Source organism: Fukomys damarensis, unplaced genomic scaffold (genome assembly GCF_012274545.1).
Source record: "Fukomys damarensis isolate Sample0158 unplaced genomic scaffold, DMR_v1.0_HiC HiC_scaffold_20, whole genome shotgun sequence".
NCBI lineage: Eukaryota > Metazoa > Chordata > Mammalia > Rodentia > Bathyergidae > Fukomys > Fukomys damarensis.
Genome location: NW_022900932.1, coordinates 12581804 through 12601071, shown reverse-complemented (window position 1 = coordinate 12601071; position 19268 = coordinate 12581804). Strand labels below are relative to the sequence as shown.

The following is a 19268-nucleotide window of genomic DNA, read 5'->3' as shown; positions in this document are numbered from 1 at the left end:
TGGAATGATCAACTCCCCCGCCATGAGGCACTTCTCATAACACTGGACATTCTTGTCAGCCAAGCCCACGAGCAGCGCCCAGTGTCCTGCCCCTTGTCGTTCTGCCACCTTCCACATCAGGCTTCATAGAGGCACTGAAACACTCCATGCGATCCTGACACTCTTTCCACGTGTGGCCACTTTGGGGAGATAAAGCCGGAGCTTCCAGTTTGGTTTTGTAATCTGCTTGAACTGAACTTGATCTCTCTTCAGGATGCTCTTCATGAAGTCAGAGTAGAAAATATATTCCCTGAAGAAAGGAAAAAAATATGAAAAAAGGAAAAAATGGAAACAAAGTCTATGTAAATAGGGAGGGGTGGAGGCACTGAAGGGAGGGCAGGGGAAAGGGGAAAAAATAAGAACCAAGATGGATCATGTAAAGGTACAAGCTCGCAGTGATGAATGTAACTGTATTATATGCCTAAAATGTACCCATGAACTTAATGAAAAAAATACATGCCCTGAGCAGAGGTACAAAGTTTTTTGCCATGTTATCTGTCAGCTCTTGCAAGGCTGTAGAGCAGTTCCCGATGCAAGGTGACATTTCCTCCAGGTCCTCAGCCAGCTCACCTTCTAAAGTGCTTCGTGTGGATTACACAGGCCCATAGTCTACAAGGTACTCTATTTCTTCCTTGATGATCCGTTGGGCTGTCCGATCAATGGTTCCCAGCTTGAGTGCAGAAGTAGCTAAGTATTCACCTTTGGTTGCAAACTCAGTGGTGGTCTCCTCAGCTTATAGCCTCCAGTGATATGTTTGACAGACTCACCCACTCTGGTCAGCCACATTATTCCCTGATTCCTGCAGGCATTTAAGTCCTTAGCAGTAAGAAAAACATTAAAATGTTCACTGAAAGACAGCCCAAGATGCTTTGTAATTTTTTTTCAAGAATTTATCCAAAGCTTTTCTCTGGTCTCCATAAACTGTTTTTACTTTTTTTTTTTTGTTTTTTTTTTGTTGTTGTTTTGATACAGGGTCTTGCTATGTAGTTCAGGCCAGTCTTGAACTCACTACATAGCCCATGCGGGTGAAGAACTCTCATTAGTCCTCCTGCCTCAGCCTCCCAAGTGCTGGCATTACAGGCATTCACAATCATACTCATCAGAGAAAGGAACTATTATTCCTTTCATCAAAGACTTCTCAGGAAGTGGGGAAACAAGAAGGGCTGCTATTCTTGACTGGCTCCTCAACTAGTCAAAATCCTGGTATCTTCGACCAACAGAATATTCTGCCCGAGTATTTTTGGTAGTGATCCTATATGTGATGTAGGACCCATCGCACAGACATGCTTCTTGGGGGCTTCCATGGTGACAGAGATCTCTGGCCTCACTATCACCATCACGGTCAAGCAGAAGTCTATTCAGAATGGAAGATGAAAATGCTGGACCAAAATCTGAGATGGATGCCAACTTTGGGCAAAATATAGCCTTGTCACTGAAGCTGAGGCCACCAGCAGGTTCGGGCTGGACATGCTGTCGCCTCCCACGGCTTCCTCGCTGCTGGAGCAGCATTTGCACTGGAGTAGGGCCCTAGGAGGGCAGGGCCTTGAGGGATCTGCCCATCACAGTAGCCGCTGGTGTTTGTTCTCGCTGTCCGCGTCCTATAGGGCTCCAAGGCCTCAGACGAAGGTCTGGTGGGCTCCTCCCTCGCAGACACTGCCCCTCTTAGTTCTGCCGCGCATATGCCCACCTCAGATCCTTCCGCGCCTCAGATTCTTCCGCACTTTGGCAGCCTAATGTGAACTAATTTGTAAGCATGGGTTGCGTTTTCTGTACACGGAAGGCCAAAAACAAAATCCTCCCATGCATCGTTGTCTTCTCCGCTCCTTTGGGAAGGTACACAGGCCCATAGGTGGAAAGGGAACTTCAGGCTTGCAGTTTCCTCAGCTGGAAAGTGGAGATTTGGCTCTCACGGGACTTTTTCCAAGGTAAAATGGGTGGGGGTGTTGTATCCCAGCACTGCAAGAGGCTTGTTGGAGACCAGACTGGACAACATGGTGACTTTGTGAGAATCTCTCCAAGTTAAAAATGAAAACGAGTGGGGCGGGGGTCAGGGATTTAGCTCAGTGGTTCCGGCGCCTGCCCTTCAAGCGCAAGGACCCGGGTTCGATCCCGGGTACAAAAAAAGGGGGGGTGGGGGTGGAGGTGCAGCTCAGTTTGAAGATCCTGAGTTTGGAAAGAAGAAAAAGATGAATTAGGCAAAGTGATGTCCATAAAACATTAGTCTTCTCTGTTTCCATGTCCTTAATATCAATCTGGGTTTTCTGCTGCCTCTAACCTCGGTATTCCATGACCAAAAGCAAACCGAGTGAGGTGGGCGGGGGCGCCTTCCTCCCTTCGCCAGCAGCCGGGAGTCACCTAGGTTAAGGGCCACAAACATGGGGCTTGGGTCAGGGATCAGGCTCAGCCTAAATGACTGATCTCAGTGTCCTCAAGACTGAGCGAGCACAAAACTGTAATATTTGAGGCCAGCCTGGGCTACAAAGCAACGCAAAGCAAAACAAAACCCTCCACCATATACTTTAAAGATCACCAGAGGAATGGAATCTGCTCGTGAGTTTCAGCCATTGCATTGTCGATGAGTGAAAAGTTCAGTTCCCTAGAGCAGAACTGTCTCGGGTAGGGCGGCGCTTAGGGCGGTGCAGGCCTGGGCGGGGCTATCCAGGGTAAGGGCTACAAAGGCTCCAGGTTTTATTTAAAAGACGCTGCTCCAGAGCGCCCACTGCCACTGGGAGACTCTGCAGAGCACAGCGGCTCCCACAAGGACCCTGCATCCAGGTAGCACAAGGGATTAAGGGCGGCTCTAGCACCCTTAGAGACTGTGGGCTGAGGTAGCCGTACAGAGATCCTGGCCTGCACCGCGACCAGGCAGCCTGTGAGCAGCCAGCAAGAACGAAGGCAGCAGAACTGCCTCAGAAACCCCAGACTGGACAGAGACCTCATACAGCAGTTTTCATGGAGGCCAAGGGTGAGTTTTGTTGGGGAATTGAAGCGTGTTGCGTTTTTGCCAGGCTGTATATCTGACCGGCTAGTGGTTTTGTTTTGTTTTTCGGTTTTCTTGCTGTTTTGAGAAAGAATCTTGCTCTATACTCCAGGTTGGCCTTGTACTTACTGCGTAGCCTAAACTGGCCTTGGATTTGAGGTCATCCTTTTGCCTCAGCCTCCAAAGTGCTGAGATTACAGGTGTGTACCGCCACACCCAGCCATTTCACTTTTGTTTTTCAGGGATTAGCTTTGGCTCAAAGTTTTCCTATTACATCTTTGGCCATTTCAGGCTCTTTTTGCATCGTTATAATCTTGTCTTCCTTATGTATATTACTTTTTGTTTGTTTGTTTTGTTTTGTTTTTTTGAGACGGGGTCTCACTATGTAGTTGAGACTGACCTGGAACTAAGTATGTAGTCCAGGCTGGTCTCGAACTCACAACAGCGATCGTCCTGCCTCAGCCTCCCAAGTGCTGGGATTATGGGCGTGCGCCATCACGCCCGGCTAAGCTCAATCAGGGAAGTTTCCAGTTCTTGAATTTTCTGTGGTCAGCTGTGCAGACCTTGGATGTTCTGGTCGTGGGGCAGGATTTTGTGGGCGCCAGACTCAGGGGAGATCAGGGCCTGGGAGTCTGGGCAGGGTTCTGCTTTTCTCCCTCACTGATGCCAGGCCCTGGTGATGCGGCACCTCTCTCCTCAGACTACACCCATTCACTTGTTATCTTGTTATTCCAGAAGTTATCCACTGGAGAAACGCTAGCATTTGCTTTGCCGTGTCATTTTTAAGCATTTCTATGTCAAAATGAGTACTCCATAGATGGAGTCATTTTTTTCCCCTCTTGCTATTGTTGAAATTCAGTCTTTATGTTGCGAGGGTCTTTTTCTGAGAAGTCTTTGAGAATTTCCTCAGTGGGTACAGCTATGTGCCGGTTGTTTAAGGCACCTGGATTCTATGCGGTGTCCATCATAATCCTGCGGGAGGTGCTGTATTTTTAACCTGCAGTTAGTTCATCCTGCTTTTCAACTTCATTGGTGAAGCCATTTTAAACTCATCGATGGGTTGATGTCCTGCCTTTGTCATGGTTTCATGGCTTGGCCCATACTTCATTATCATGCCTGTGTGGAATTCGGTAGATCCCTCTGGTTGGAAGTGAGAAGTTTCTGTTTCTGGTTTGTGGGGATGGATGGGAGAGGTTTGTTTTTACTCTAATTGAAAGGTGTTTCTGGGTTTCACTTTTCTTCTCCAAGTTGAGACAATGTATTATCACTGCTGGGGAAGGCAGGCGCAGCTTGCTCTCCTGGGCATGCGGGGTATGAGGGCAACGAGGCCGGCACAGGCAGACACAGGCTACGCTTGTCCCACGGACGAGTTTAGGACCTAAGCCTTGTTGAGGCTGGGGGCGTCCTCTGGGGTGGGGGTGGGGGGGTGGAGCGACGCCCGGGGAGCGGGAAGAAGGGAGATGACAGCTGTGATGCTCTTCAGAGTCTCAGAGACTTGCCTTTCCTCATGGTGTAATCTCCCTAACATTTTCATTCTTTAAGAATACTTCACTAGGAACTAATTACAATAACGGCGACTCTTAGTATGACTCCCTAAGAGAAATGTACTGGGGTGGGGGTGGGGGGGTGGAGCGACGCCCGGGGAGCGGGAAGAAGGGAGATGACAGCTGTGATGCTCTTCAGAGTCTCAGAGACTTGCCTTTCCTCATGGTGTAATCTCCCTAACATTTTCATTCTTTAAGAATACTTCACTAGGAACTAATTACAATAACGGCGACTCTTAGTATGACTCCCTAAGAGAAATGTAGTCTAACATCGAAAATTACACCGCCAGTATTAATCATTAGCGTGAAGCATGCTAAAATGTAGCTTTTAAGAAGCATTTTGCATTATTTATAGCTCCTTAAGTGAATTCTTGCTTAAACAGTGAAATTCTGTCCTGGAAAAGTAGAAGCTATTTGTAACTAGAACAGCACAACTGTGAAAGTTTTATAAATATATATTTTAATGCTGAATGGTGAACTTAAGTCTCCAGTAGTTAATGTGTGATTTAGAACACAGTGCTGATTTTCAAAGATCACCTAGAAACTAGGCGATTTGTTCTTTAGTCAGTTATGGTCTCCTGGGTACACATTTTGCAGTTAAAACTGTTTTCTTTCTGTTCCCAGCCCCAATCCAAACCAAGAGTACAGATCATGTACATGAAAAGGAGCGCTCTCACCCAGCTGCTATGAAAATGAGCCCTTCCCTGTTGAATTTTCCCCCCAGAAACAAATTTTATTATGGGAATATTTTGGTGTCCTTTAGAGATGTGTAATTATTTTTTGTTTGTTTTTTGAGACAGGGTCTCACTATGTAGTTGAGACTGACCTGGAGCTCACTATGTAGCCCAGGCTGGCCTTGAACTCACAGTGATCCTCCTGCCTCAGCCTCCCGAGTGCTGGGATTACAGGCGTGTCCCACCACGCCCGGCTAGACATGTGTAATTTTAAAAGTAGTGTCATTACGTAAATTTCTACATTCTTGAAAAAAAAATTCTCAAACTGCTCCCTTCTGCTTCGAGTACACTTAGCCCATGTTCCTTGCCAGTTTCTGAAGCTTTTCTAGGATCTTCTTTGGTGAGTAGCTTTGCCAAGTGTGATGGGGTCACTGAAGGCTCCGGGGAGTGCCATTCACAGGAAAGGCAGGCTCATGTGGCCCTCACTCGGGCTCCTGTCCATAATTTCCTTCCGACCTTCTCTGTAGATTGTGGGGCTGCACTCGGCACAAACGAGCCACATCCGTGGAGCACTAATTATGTGTAGGCCTCAATCCCACAGCCTAACCTTCACCCTGTAATCTGCACTGAGGAGACGTGGATGGGGAAAAGGGGCAGGAAAACACGGTGGTTTGTTCTTTCTATCGGAGATTCCCTCCCCCACATGGCAGAGGAAAAGCCTGATAGGGGCAGGAGCTGTCCTTGCTGAGCATCCTCGCTGCAGGCTGACACTGCCAGTATGGGTCTCTACAGTGTAAGGAGCATCTGCAAATGAGGGAATGTACGCATATGGAGGCTCCTACAGCATGTTATCCTTAGGAAACTTGCTTTTGCTGAGTGCCAATGGGATTATTTCTGACCAGGTTGAGGAAGCCAGTACTTTTATTTTTTTTTTTTGCAGTGTAGAACTGATGTGGGCAGAGTTCCAGCAGGGCTGGCAAACAGCTTCCCAGTTGTCTGCTATTCCAGCGTCCCTTCCTCTCTCTCCTCAAACAAAATAAAACAAAAACTGTGCTCCCTTGTGTTATCTTATCCTTTATGCAAGGAAAGGGTTAAGATGCAACAAGTTAATGTGTTTTCAAGCACATTTCAAGTAGTTTTAAATTATAAACTGTTTCATGGCTTTATATTTCAGATTTTTTTCTTTTTGAGCTAGGTTTTCGGTAATCCCAGCTGGTGCTAAACATAGAGCCCTCTGTTCACACTTGAGGATACTATGTCACTGATCACCTTAGCAGATGCCCAGGGGGTCCAGGTGGCTCTGTGATCCTTTACACAAAGAATCCCACGCTTACCTTTCACTAAGTTGCTCTGTCTCTTTCTCCCATTTGTGTTACTTTTCTCTCCTTGCTGAGACAAAATACCCAACACTCCAACTTAAAGGGAAAGGTTGGCCAGTAGACACTGTGCTTCTGTAAGTTCCAGCTGCCCTTCCCAGGCCGTGAGTCTGTGCTCAGGGAAAAAGGACCTTAGGTGTTGCAATCTCTCTCTTCCCTCTGCCCCTTGGCTTCAGTCCTCACTTCAGATTGCTGCTGGGTCCCGGGATCCCACTTCCCTCTTGCTTGCCTTCCTCACATTGCTACATTCCAGCATCTGGACACCAAATCTCAGAGAGGCTCTTTCTCTGCTGCTCACCACTCTGCCTTCTTCCTGGAAGTCCCACTGTGGAGTTTAGCCGTATCCTTTCCGCTTGCTTTTCTTTCCTCTTCTTGTGCTGGACATTTGAGTCAGGGTCCTGCACCACGACAGGCAAGTGCTCCCGTTTGTCATTACATCAGCTACTGGTTTGTTTCATTCAATAACAAAACCAGGCCTTTAGCTCAAGTTTACATCTTGTTTAAAAACCATGATTCTTCCTCGGAACCAGGTGGTGAAAGTCTGCACTCAGGAGGATGAGGTAGGACCATTGCCATAAATTCAAGGCCAGCCTAGGCTACCTAGTGAGACCTGTCTCAAAAAACAAAATCAAACAAACAAATAAAAAGCATGATTCTAGAGTCTTAGCTCTACAGTGAAATACATCAAATGCTCACTCGCAGTCACTCCGTAGTTTTCCAGGTATCTTTGCATTGACTGTTTTGCTTTGAATGTGACACAACATATGACATTCTGTTAGAAACGTAATCCCCTCTGCCACAGTACTGATGGCTGTGTCCTTTCAGAAGTAATCAGATTATGGGAGCTCCAACCTCAGGGACGCAATGATGCCCTTAGTTGTCACTTGGTTTAGTTATCTAGTGGTGGCTTTGAATTAAGGCGAAATCTCTCTGGGTCTAAATTATCCATGTATAGATTCACGTGTTTATAAGTCTGGGCTGTTTCTTTGCATTGGGATTTCTGTTTCATCCTGATAAAGCAGGACATGCACTTGAGCATCTGACCCACTTTACGTGTACTCTGGGGACACTGTGCTCATTCACACTGATGCCACCACCATCACGGTGCTCCCACAGACTCTCTCCGTCCCCCAAGCCTGCCGCTTTATACCCATGACACAATGACTCATAGTCCTCCCTCTCCCCGGTCCCCGGAAACTACCATTTTATGGAGGTTATTCCTGTGAATCTAACTAGGCAGGCACCTATTATGAGCAGAACTGTTGAATAATACAGTCCTTTCTTTGGAAAATGGCCATAGAAGATACCCACACTGTGTTTCCACCCCTTGTATACAATGTTTCCAATTTCTGTACATTCTCAGCTACATTTTCCTGTTTTTTAAAGAATAGAAATCCTGATAGAGGTCTGTGGATTTGATTTTCATTTCCTTAGTGATGAGTGTTGTTAGACATCTTGGCATGGCTGTGTCTTTTTCATTGGTGCCTGTGTTTATATTCCAATAATTTTTGTCACACCTAAGAAATATTTTAATTTTCTGGAAATGTTAACCAGTGTCCTTTTATTTAGTGAATGTGTTTATTTTTAAGTGGGTCTTGCTGAGTTTCCCTGGCTGTTTTTCTTCAGAGCAAGGAATCTTCCTGCCTCAGGATTGAGAGTGTTAGAAGTGCGGGCCTGTGCTACCACACTTGCCTTAAAAATGTCATTTCCAGAAAGTCTCATTTCATCTTTGTTATCTTAAAATAGGCTTTTACTTTATCAGTAATGATCACTTTTAATAAGTATGAGGCAACAGTCTGATAAGCCTTAATTTATGAATCGTTACTCCAGAAATGATCTTTTTTTTAATGCTACCTGCCGTGCCTTTGTGTTTCCACATTTTTCAGGATCTTCAGGTAAAAAAGATGATCACAGTGAAGCACAAGAAAGACAACACAGAAGACAGAAAACAAGACCTCCACACAGATTTACGCAGGAGGAATTAAAGATTTTGAAACAATCATTTGAACAGAACCCTTACCCAAGTTTCACAACCAAGAGGGAACTTGCCAAGCAACTGCGCTGCGATTTGTGTGTCATACAGGTAAGTGCAATAGTCAAAGTTGTGCATGGATATATATATTTTGTAGATAATGCAGAAAGTGGAAGGAATTATGAAAATGTTTTGTAGAATGGTGTTTTATGTAACAGCGTTTACAGTCATTTTTATATGGTTCAGTATAGGCACGTATAATTGCATATACATTTTATGGAAAAAAGACTTTGGTAGGACAAACTCAGGCGCACGGGCCACTTAAGTTTCACTCTGAATGCCGATCTGTCTGTGCATACTTGTTTTGTGGGGCAGAAGAGCCAGTGTTTAAAGGTGTCACGTTCATTATGAATGTGACAATTTTATAGTAGGCAACAATGAACATATCAATGAGCCTTCTAGCCATTACACTGTTGCAGTTCTGAATGTGGAGGCAGGATCTAAAGAAATAATTGAATGCTCTCAGACGCTCCTGCCTGAGATCAAGCCTAAATGCCCCAACCCCAAGTCCACAGTTCATAAGAAGGGACAGTCTCCAAGAGTGTGTTATCATTTGATCGCTTCCCACAGAAATGTGGGGGGGGGGCTCTGATTTTCATGTAAGATTACCATGATTTTATGAAGCATCAGAAACAGAAGACTAGAATAGCTCTAGATGTTCAGGGTCACATGAAATTATTGTGCCCAGATCGTGGATCCCCAAAGACCACCAAAGTTTCCGGTTCAGTGCAATCACACAAGGAGTTTATTGCAAGCTCGAGCCTGGACTCTCGATTTCCACCAACGCAGTGGCTTCTGACCAAGAGCCCCGACCCCCTTACAAAGCACGGTTTATAGGGTTAGGGAGACTTGAAATTCTCTCTATCCTATTGGCCTCTTTTCTAATACTTTAAATCTATTGGATGTTGCTGGGGTGTTTGCGAAAGTGGAAGAAATGTTAGGTCTAGGGGAGGGGGATGGGGGTCAGTATATTCTGTTTCCTGCGGGCGGGATGTGGTGTGTTCCTCTTATCTGCACAGAACATCCTGTTTTTCTTCAAGGTTGGAGTGGCTTTTCTCCTACCCATCTGGTTCTGCTCTTATAACTAAGCAAACTAAGCAAATTTCTGTTGTCTGAGCTCATCCAGGGGTCAGGCCTGACACCAGATGGCTTTCCAGCTTAAAATGGAGTAACTTTGGGCTTCATAGAAATATTCTTCTTGGTTATGAGAAACTCTTACTTCTCAGCGTGAACTTTGACTACAGTGAATTTCGGAATAACACTGAGGGTACATTGACTGTGCAGGTATCATGGTAAGACAGTATAAGTAGAAATAGGTGTAGGAATGTCTTCTGGGGAATCTATTCTTTCTAAATGCTGAAAATTAGAAATAGGTTGCAGAGTGGTCAGGGGAAGATTTTGAACATGTTGATTTGCACATCAAGAAAAATCACTGACCATGGATGCAGTTCTCCTAACTGGAATTGTACACATTTCAAAGTTCATAAAAATATATTCATCCAAAGGTATTTGTCATATCTTCTCATGGACAGGAAGCAAGTTATTAATAATGCTTAGGCTAAGCTGAGCTACAAAATGTTCCTTCATTTAAGAAAAGCCTTTAGATGTTCCTAGAAAACTAAATTGCATTAATGCATTTTTTCCCTCTTTCTTTAGAATTGGTTCCAAGATAGAAGATACAGACTACCACCTAGAGAGAAAAAGAGACTCTTTGCCACCTGGAAATTAAATGGATTTTGTGTCCAAAGGTCTCAACCCCTGGGGTCCCCAAATATCCAGGTACAATCTGACAACTCTTCCATGAATCCGACTTCCTTGCATGACCAGGAGACAGCACCACAGGGAGCTGGCGACCCTTCACTGGAAACACAGACGATTCCCAGGGGATATTTTGACTCAGGTGACTCTGTAGTCCCAGGCATTAACAGGGAGCCAGGATGTCTCCTGGAGTATCAAGGTGCCCCAGCAAGTGGACCTTCTTCCACTTCCACACCAGACTCATTTATTTATCCGAATGCATCTATGCAGTACTTAGAAAATACCAGATATGAGGCAGGGGAAACCCAGCATGCTCTGCCTTATTTTTCCTATTATGCTTTCAATGGGCAGGGAACAGGCTGTCAGCAAGAAGAGCACAAGGCCCCTGATCAGTATTTGGTATTTCAAGGACAGCAGCCAAACGACTGGGGGTGCCATCTGCAGCAGCTGTCCCAGCCTTGGTATTACGAAGAGAATCGCCAGTTGCCATTCCAAGGCCATTTTTGGTCATTCCAGAATCCAAGTTATTTAGGACAAGAGGAGCTCAGTCTTCCATCAGAGCAGGAAAGCAGCGGAGGTGCCCTGAGCTCCCTGCTGCAGCAGGCACCTGTGCAAACAGCAGACAGGTCTCCACAACGTCTTGGAGAAGGGAAACAGCAAGTCCATGCAGAGCATCCTAGGTTTGAAACCCAGCAGCTTCACGATTTTTTCGGATTTCCACCGCTGAGACCATAAGTGGGTCTCCAGGGAATGGAAGTCCAGAAAAACAGTTGTAGATCACCCTGTCCACACCCAGGGAAGGGAAGGGAAAGGTCTTCTCCTTTGGAGAAACTCTCATTGTTCTTTACATGAACCTTTCCAGGCTGACTAATACAAAGATCTTGTAAATGTGTATGAAACAGTACTATGTTTTGAGTCACCGAATTCCATATGTATGTAATTACTACACTGGGCAAAAATGACACTTTTATGATCATTTAATGGCACTTGTATTTATTTTTATTTATTGCGTGGGTTAGAACTGCCATAGGGTATGGAATCAGTATAGTGAGAGGACACAGGAGAGTTTGCATTTCCTCATTTCAAGTTCCTCTTAGCGTGTGTATTTCCATATCTGCCAAAGGAAACTTTTGGTTTCTCTTTCAAGTTTTTAGTGCCCTCCGTTTGTATAACTTTTTTTTTTTTTTTTTGTATGGGGGACGGAACTTGGGCCCTTGCACTCGTGAGGCAGGTGGCAGAACCACTGAGCTAAATCTCTGGGCCTAACATTTGTTTTTTAAATGCCTTATATCCTGTAGTGCAGGAATTGTGGTTTTTTTTTCTTTAAAGTTTTTGCAGTCATTTAATTAGATTTTTCTTACAGTGAATAAATACTTTTGGAAGTAGGTATTGCACTCTAGTGAATTCTACCTCTGTCATATATCAATAGGGCCTTTAAAAAATGAACAAATTGTGTCTGAATAATTTTCCCAGGCTGTCTTTGAACTTATTGTTTTCCCAAGTACCTGGACCTACAGCCACATGCCTCCATTCCAGCCCAATGGACATTCCGTAAAGCCATAATTGAACTAATCCAAGCATATGTGATTCTGTATGGCTGGATTACTTTTTCTGATATTTCATTTCAAAATTTACTGTTATGTTCATATATATGTTGCACTTAATTTTTTTCACTGATTCTCTTTAGGTTTTGGTAGTTGTTAAGTTACTCTTATGAATTTTGTGCTTTTCTTATTATGTTAAATCTTTTACAAAATGTTATCTCTTCAATAAATTTTAAAAAATTTCAGGGACTGTGTCTTTATGGAAAGATTTCTATACATTCCCAATATTGAATAATTGTAAGACAGCTATTTCTCAATCCTCTGGAAGGTAGGCTTTTCCCAGAAAACATGCACTGCACCGAAGGTTTCAAGTTCCCTGCCACAAACTCATTCCAGGTATCCCTACACCTGTCGTATTAGAGCTCCTGCCCTGCTGCTTCCTTACAATTGTACCTTCCTCGCGGCGTTTGCTGATGTTACATTGCTAAAGGTTTCTTCCCAGCACCAGCATTCGCGTACTGCTGGGCTGTGGACCCACTGGGCCACTCTGAGGCTCCTGCAGTTCTCCAGCCATGGAACCACTCTTCACTTAACTTGCTCTAGGACTGAACCTGCCACAAGAAATTTTCTCAGTGAAGCTAGAGGAGGAGAGGTGGTGAACAGAGCGAGCCCAGGCCTGGAGTGCAGGGGATTTGCAGTTTCTTTTGCAAATACATCAGTACCACCTGGAAGGACCCTGCGAGTCTACAGCAGTTCCTTCTAACTTCCTGCTCTTGAGCCTTGGGATGTCCAGGTCTCAGTTCTTTCATGTTGGTTTTGACCTCTGTGCTTTTGGTGTCCGGCGCCCCCTCGTGGACACTGGTGAGAGCAGCGTGCCCGCCTTAGCAGGAGGACACTTTGCAGGATGGTCTTTCAAGCCCAAAGAGGGCCTCAGCTCTTGGAAGGGTACTGGGATTCACTCAGTGCTCAAGTCAAATTATAGGCACTGCAGAGCAAGGTGGGGGCACCGTTCTGGAGGGAGGGTTGCGGCTCATTCCCTACAGGGGTTGCTTAGAACTGCTTACAGGTTGTGAATGTAACACTTAGTTGTGGTTCCAAAGGATCAGCAGCGTGTGCAGAGGTGACCAGATGCTCACAGAGCAATGTCACTGCACTGGGACAGGGACAAAGGACAAAGACAGACTGAAGAGAGGCAGGTGCTGGGGCATCTGAGGGGCTTGACTGCTGAGGATTTTGAAGGTCCCTATAACCTTGTTGTCACTCCTTAAAAGCCTCTGTGCACTGCAAGTGGTGCAGATCCACTCCGTTCCTCTCTGCCTCTTCTGTCCAGCTGTGGTGCAGCAGGCTGTTTGTAGAGCTTCCAGGTGAAAAACCAATTCAGTCTCTTGCAAAGTGCTATCACTTGGCTCAGGTAAGATGTGTTCAGAGCAAATTCCTCCAGGAAAGATCACAGGTGTTTCATCAACCTTCATTGCTCCACCTGGATTCCAGGTCTTCCTTTCCATCATATCCAGGTAGCCCATCCCTGCAGTATTTGAAAGGGAGCGATACACACGCTGCTGATGTCCTGGCAAATGGGAAAAGGGATGTACACCTGAGAACCAGCCTCATGGAAGATGTGCCACTTTGTCCATTAGAGAGTTAACAAAAAGTCAAACTGAGTTTTATGAAACCATGACACAGGTTCAAAGAACAGAGGAACAAATCATTATGGTTTCACACAAGTTTACTTATTTCTGTGTAAATTTTAACCCATAATAAAGATCAAAATTCTAATTGTAAAGTTAAAACTTTTTTCTCACTGAAAAGCCTTATAATTGTGAAATTCTTATCTAGGTATGATATATTTCTAATCCAGTTTAATATGCAGAGTCATAACCCCACCTACTTTAGAGCAGCTACTTTGAAGAAAGATTGAAAGTCTGAAGCCAGCCAGGGAAATTAAGTAAGATTCTCTCTTAAAATGAAAAAAAAATATAGGTGAGGGATAGAATATCCTTCAATATAATGCCTAGAGTCACACACACCAAAAAAAATTAATGTAAATATTAAAAATTTAACTCTTGCCAATCAACAGTGTCAATGTTAACATTTGGAAAAAAGATTCATGTAAAAGACCCTAGACTGCTGGCTCCAATTTTAAATTCCAGTATCCAGTTTCAAAACATTCATCATTCATCATTCCATGGACTCTGTTTATCACTGAAAAACTAACCTTCCAAAATCATGTATTTGTGCAATCATGGGTGTGATGTAAACTATCATAAGCTGGGGGAACAAACAAGGCTTTTGGTATTATCACAACAAAGAAGCAGGCAGGAATTTCCCATTTAAAGTGTCCCTTCAGAGAAGCCATGTGGACCAGAGCAAGTGGGTACATGCAGATCCCAGCCAGGAGCCTCCCCTGAAAAGAGTTGCACAGGCCAGGTGCACAAGCAACAGCCAGAGATCCACAGATTCCATCAGTAAGTGTACACAGATCCCAGTGAGAGGCCCACACAGCCAGAGCTGAGCTAGTACACACAGGTCCCAGCCAGGGCCCCACCCAGACCACAGCAGCTTGGGTCCACAGGCCTGAGCCAAAGGCCCACCTTGAAAACATCTACACAAGTGGGCAAGCAACAGGCAGAGGCCCACCCAATACCGTTGATAAGTGTGTGCAGACCTCAACCAGAAGCCTGCTAAGACAACAGTAAGTAGGGGGCACAATCCCAGCCAAAGGACCTCCCAGACAGCAGCTATGCAGGGGCCAGGCCCCACCCACAGGCACGCCCACATGCCATCCCAAATGTGCACTGGCTCCAGCCAGAACCCTGCCCAGACAACAGGCAGTGCAAGGATCTAGAAGGCCAACATTCTGAACCCAGCAATTGGCACAGGAGTAAGCAGCAGAGAAAAGGCCTCTTAGTGGCTTGCTGAAAACTGAAGACCACTTGGCAAGCAAAAATTTACCTCAACAAAGATGAGCAGGCTGCATCTGTTGAAATGAGAAGACACATAAACAAGTCTCAAAACCTGAGGCAACCCAAAAGGGTAATGAGATGGAACAATCTGATACTCAACCACCTGGACTCCCTGAACTGGCAATGAAAGAGGATCTGGAAAAAATGAAGTCAGAAATAATTTCTTGGATAACAACAAAGATTGTGTCCATAGTGCAAGACATGATTAATAACTCTAGAGCAGACCCAGATTTTTTTTAAAAAGAAAAGGAGCTGAGGAACAGGATGGAATTCCTGCATAAGAAATAAATAGAATCTATAAAACAGATTCAAACAGATATCCAGGACATTAAAAACTATTGATAGTTTATGCAGGAGAATGAGCCAATGTGAGGACAGAATATCAGATATAGAAGACAGGATTGCAGTTGGTGATCAGGAAAAGAAAACTTTCTTAAAAGTAGAGAGGCCATGAGAAATCAATCCAGCAGCTGCTAGATGATGCAAAGAATAAAATAAGACTGATCAGAGTCAATGAAGAGACAGGAGAGAGTGCAGGTGACATAAAAAAATTGTTCATGGAATTAATGGCAGAAAACTTCCCAAGCAGGGGAAATGAACTTGACATACATATAAGTGAGGCATATAGGGTTCCAACTAGCTGAGATCAAAAAATTCTACACTGAGGCATATAATAGTTAAGATCACAGAAATCCAACAGAAGAACAAAATTCTACAAGCAGTGAGAGGAAAGAAACAAATCACATACAAAGGAAAGCTCATCAGAATCACAGCAAACTTCTCAACACAAACACTTTAAGACAAGAAGAGCCTGAAGTGAAGTATTTCAAGCCCTAAAGGAAAACAACTGCCAACCCAGATTGATGTACCCTGCAAAACTGTCTTTCCAAATTGATGAAGAAATAAGATACTTCCATGACAAAGAGCACCTGAGGAACTTCATTAATACCAAACCAGCAATCCAAAAAATTTTAAACAATATCCTAGGAAAAGACAATGAGGATCACAACCCCAGGAAGCCCAGCAGAATGAATCCATCAGGCATAACAAAAAATTAAAAGTAAAGGGGGAGAATCCAACAAAAAGAAAAAGTCACAGCAATAAGTCAATCAAAAGAAGTAAACTGGCAGAATGGGTCAAAAAGCAAGATTCAAAAATATGCTGCCGCTGGGCATGGTGGTGCATGCCTATAATCCCAGCACTCGGGAGGCTGAAGCAGGAGTACTGCTGTGAGTTTGAGACCAGCCTGGACTACACAGTGAGTTCCAGGTCAGTCTCAACTCCATAGTGAGACCCTGTCTCAAAAAACTAAACACACACACACACACACACACACACACACACACACACACACAAAATATGCTGCATAGAAGAAACACAATTCAAAAAGAAACTCATGGACTGCAAGTTAATGGGTGAAAAACAATACTCCATGCAACAGGAACCCCCCCAAAAAAGGAGTAGCTATCATATTTGCAGATCAAATGGATTTCATATGAACACTAATAAAGGAGACAAATAAGGACATCACATACTTGTAAAGGGAAAATCCAAGAGGAAGAGAAGACAATCATAAATAGATATGCACCAAATACTACTGTGCCCAACTATATAAAACAAATACTAATAGACATAAAAAATCAGATAAGTACTATTACAATAGGGAAACCATAGGGACCTCAATGTCCCACTCTTACAGATAGATGAACTAGACAAAAAAATAAAAAACAAAATACTAGAACTCAAACTCTTGAACAAATGAACTTAGCAGTTGTTTACAGAGTATTCCACCCCACAAAATCAGAATACATATTCTTTTCAGCTGCTCATGGATCATTCTCCAAAATAGACCACATACTTGCTCATAGAACATGTTTAAGTAAGTACAAAGGAATTGAAGTTATCCCCTGTATATTAGCGTGATGAAAATGGAGATCAATAGCAAAAGAAACCACAAAAATCTCATAAACATGGAAATTGAGCAACATACTTCTGAATAACCAATAGAAATTACAGAGGTCACAGAGGAAATTAAAGAAGAAATCACATACTTTCTACAATTAAATGACAATGCCAATACAGCATATGGAAATCTATGGGACACAATGAAAACAGTTTTATGAGGGAAATAGCACTGAAATATGCATATTAGGAAAACAAAGCAAGAGCAATTACATAACCTGATGCTTAACCTCAAACTTCTAGAAAAAGAAGAAGCCCAAAGCTCATGTAAGGGAGGAAATTATAAAGATCAGAGCAGAAATCAATGCAACAGAGACTAAGAATGATTTTTTAAAAGCAATTAAGCAAAGAGTTAATTCTTCAAAAGAATAAACAAAATTGACAAACCCTTAGCCAATCTTATCCACCCCCCCAAAAAAAGGAAAGAAAAGGCTCATATCCATGCAATAGGAATGAAAAGGGTGAAGTTACAATGGACCCAGCAGAAATCCAGAGGATCATCAATACCTACTTTGAGAACCTATGCTCCAATAAAATGGAAAACATGGAAGATATGGACAGATTCCTAGATATGTATGAATTCCCAAGTTGAATGGAGAAGACCTAAAAATTCTAAACAACACAATATCAACCAAAGAAATTGAAAACATAATTAAAAACTTACAATTAATAAAAGCCTGGGCCCTGATGTCTTCACTGATGAATAATACAAGTCATTTAGAGAAGACCTAATGCCACTACTTCTCAAACTCTTTAATGAAATTGAAAGGGAATCAGTACTCCCAAATTCATTCCTGGAAGCAAGCAGACCAAACTTCCCTAATGAATGTAGATGCAAAAATCCTCAATAAGATATTGGCAAAAAAAAAAAATGCAGCAAATTGCCAAGGTTATACACCATGACCAAGTAGGTTTCATTCTAGTGATGCAGGGATGGTTCTTCATCATTCTGAAATCAATAAATGTATACACTATATTAACAGAGACAAGGACAAAAACAATGTAATCTTCTCAAGAGATGCAGAAAAAGCATTTGACAAAGGCCAACACTCATTCATTCATGATTTAAAAAAAAAAACCTACAGAAAGTTGGAATAGATGGTCTCTATCTCAATCTGATAAAATCCATCTACAACAAACTAATAGCCAACATCATACTAAACAGACAAAAAAATGAAAGTTTTCACTCTAAAATCAGGAACAAGGACCAGGATGTCCACTGTCACCACTCCTATTCAATATAGTTCTGGAAACACTATCCATGACAATTAAATAAGACAAAGAAATAGAAGGAATAAATATAGGAAAGGAGAATTTAAATTATCATTATTTGCCAGTGACATGACACTGTACACAGAAGTCCTCAAAACCTCCACCAAAAGACTTACAGATTTGCTAACCACATTCCATAGTATAGGTAGATATAAAGTCAACAGTCAGAAATCAATAGCATACCTGTACATGAATAACAGTCTCATTGAGAGAGAAATTAGGGTAACAGCAACTTTCATAATAGCACCCACCAAAATGAAATACCTAGGAATCAATCTCACAAAAGAAGTAAAAGACCTCTATGTTGAAAACTACAGTGCTCTGAAAAATACAATCAAAGAGGATATCAGAAAATGGAAAGATATCCCTTGTTCTTGGGTAGGAAAAACCAAATATGAAAATAGCCATACTTCCAAAATTATTGCACACATTTAATGCAGTTCTGATCAGAATTCCAACAGCAATCTCACAGAATTAGAAAAAACAATCCTAAATTTCATTTGAAATCAGAAGAGACCTAGACCAGCAAAGGCAATTCTGGGCAGGAAAAAAAAAAAAAAAGGCAAGGCAGGGGGTATCACAGTCCCTAAGCTGAAGTTATACTACAAAGCTATAGTGATAAAAATAGCATGGTACTGAAGGGGGGAGGAAAGACTTGAGGATCAATGGAATATATCAGAAGATGCAGAAACAACTCCAGACATGCTCAGCCATCTTATCTTTGACAAAGGAGCCACACACCTTCACTGGGAGAAAGATAGCCTCTTAATAAATAGTGCTGGAAAAACTGGCTTTTCACATGCTGAAGATTGAAACTAGACCCATGACTTTCACCATGCACTAAACTAAAAACAAAATGGATCCAAGATCTAAATATTAAAATGGAAATAATTAATCTGCTGAAAGATGCAATATGTAGAGTTCTCTAAGACATTGGTGTAGACAAAGACTTTTTGAACAAAACCCCGATCACACAGGAAGTATCACAGAGAATCAATTGGGATCTCATCTTATTAAAACACTTCTGCACAGCAAGAGAAACCACCAACAGTCAAAAAACAACCCACAGTGTGGCAAACAACTTATATCAGCTATTCCTCAAACAACGGACTGATAGCTAGAAA

At 43.0% G+C, this 19268-nt stretch overlaps 1 protein-coding gene across 1 annotated transcript; it reads left to right on the top strand.

The window, feature by feature from the left end:
* The first annotated feature begins 2207 nt into the window (after positions 1-2207).
* Positions 2208-11587, top strand: LOC104857706 (cytoplasmic polyadenylated homeobox-like). Its single transcript, XM_010617787.2, has 3 exons — positions 2208-3004; positions 8500-8696; positions 10302-11587. Exons 1-3 carry the CDS (start codon positions 2992-2994, stop codon positions 11136-11138), a joined length of 1047 nt encoding a protein of 348 aa, XP_010616089.1. The 5' UTR covers positions 2208-2991; the 3' UTR covers positions 11139-11587.
* The last annotated feature ends 7681 nt before the right edge of the window (positions 11588-19268 follow it).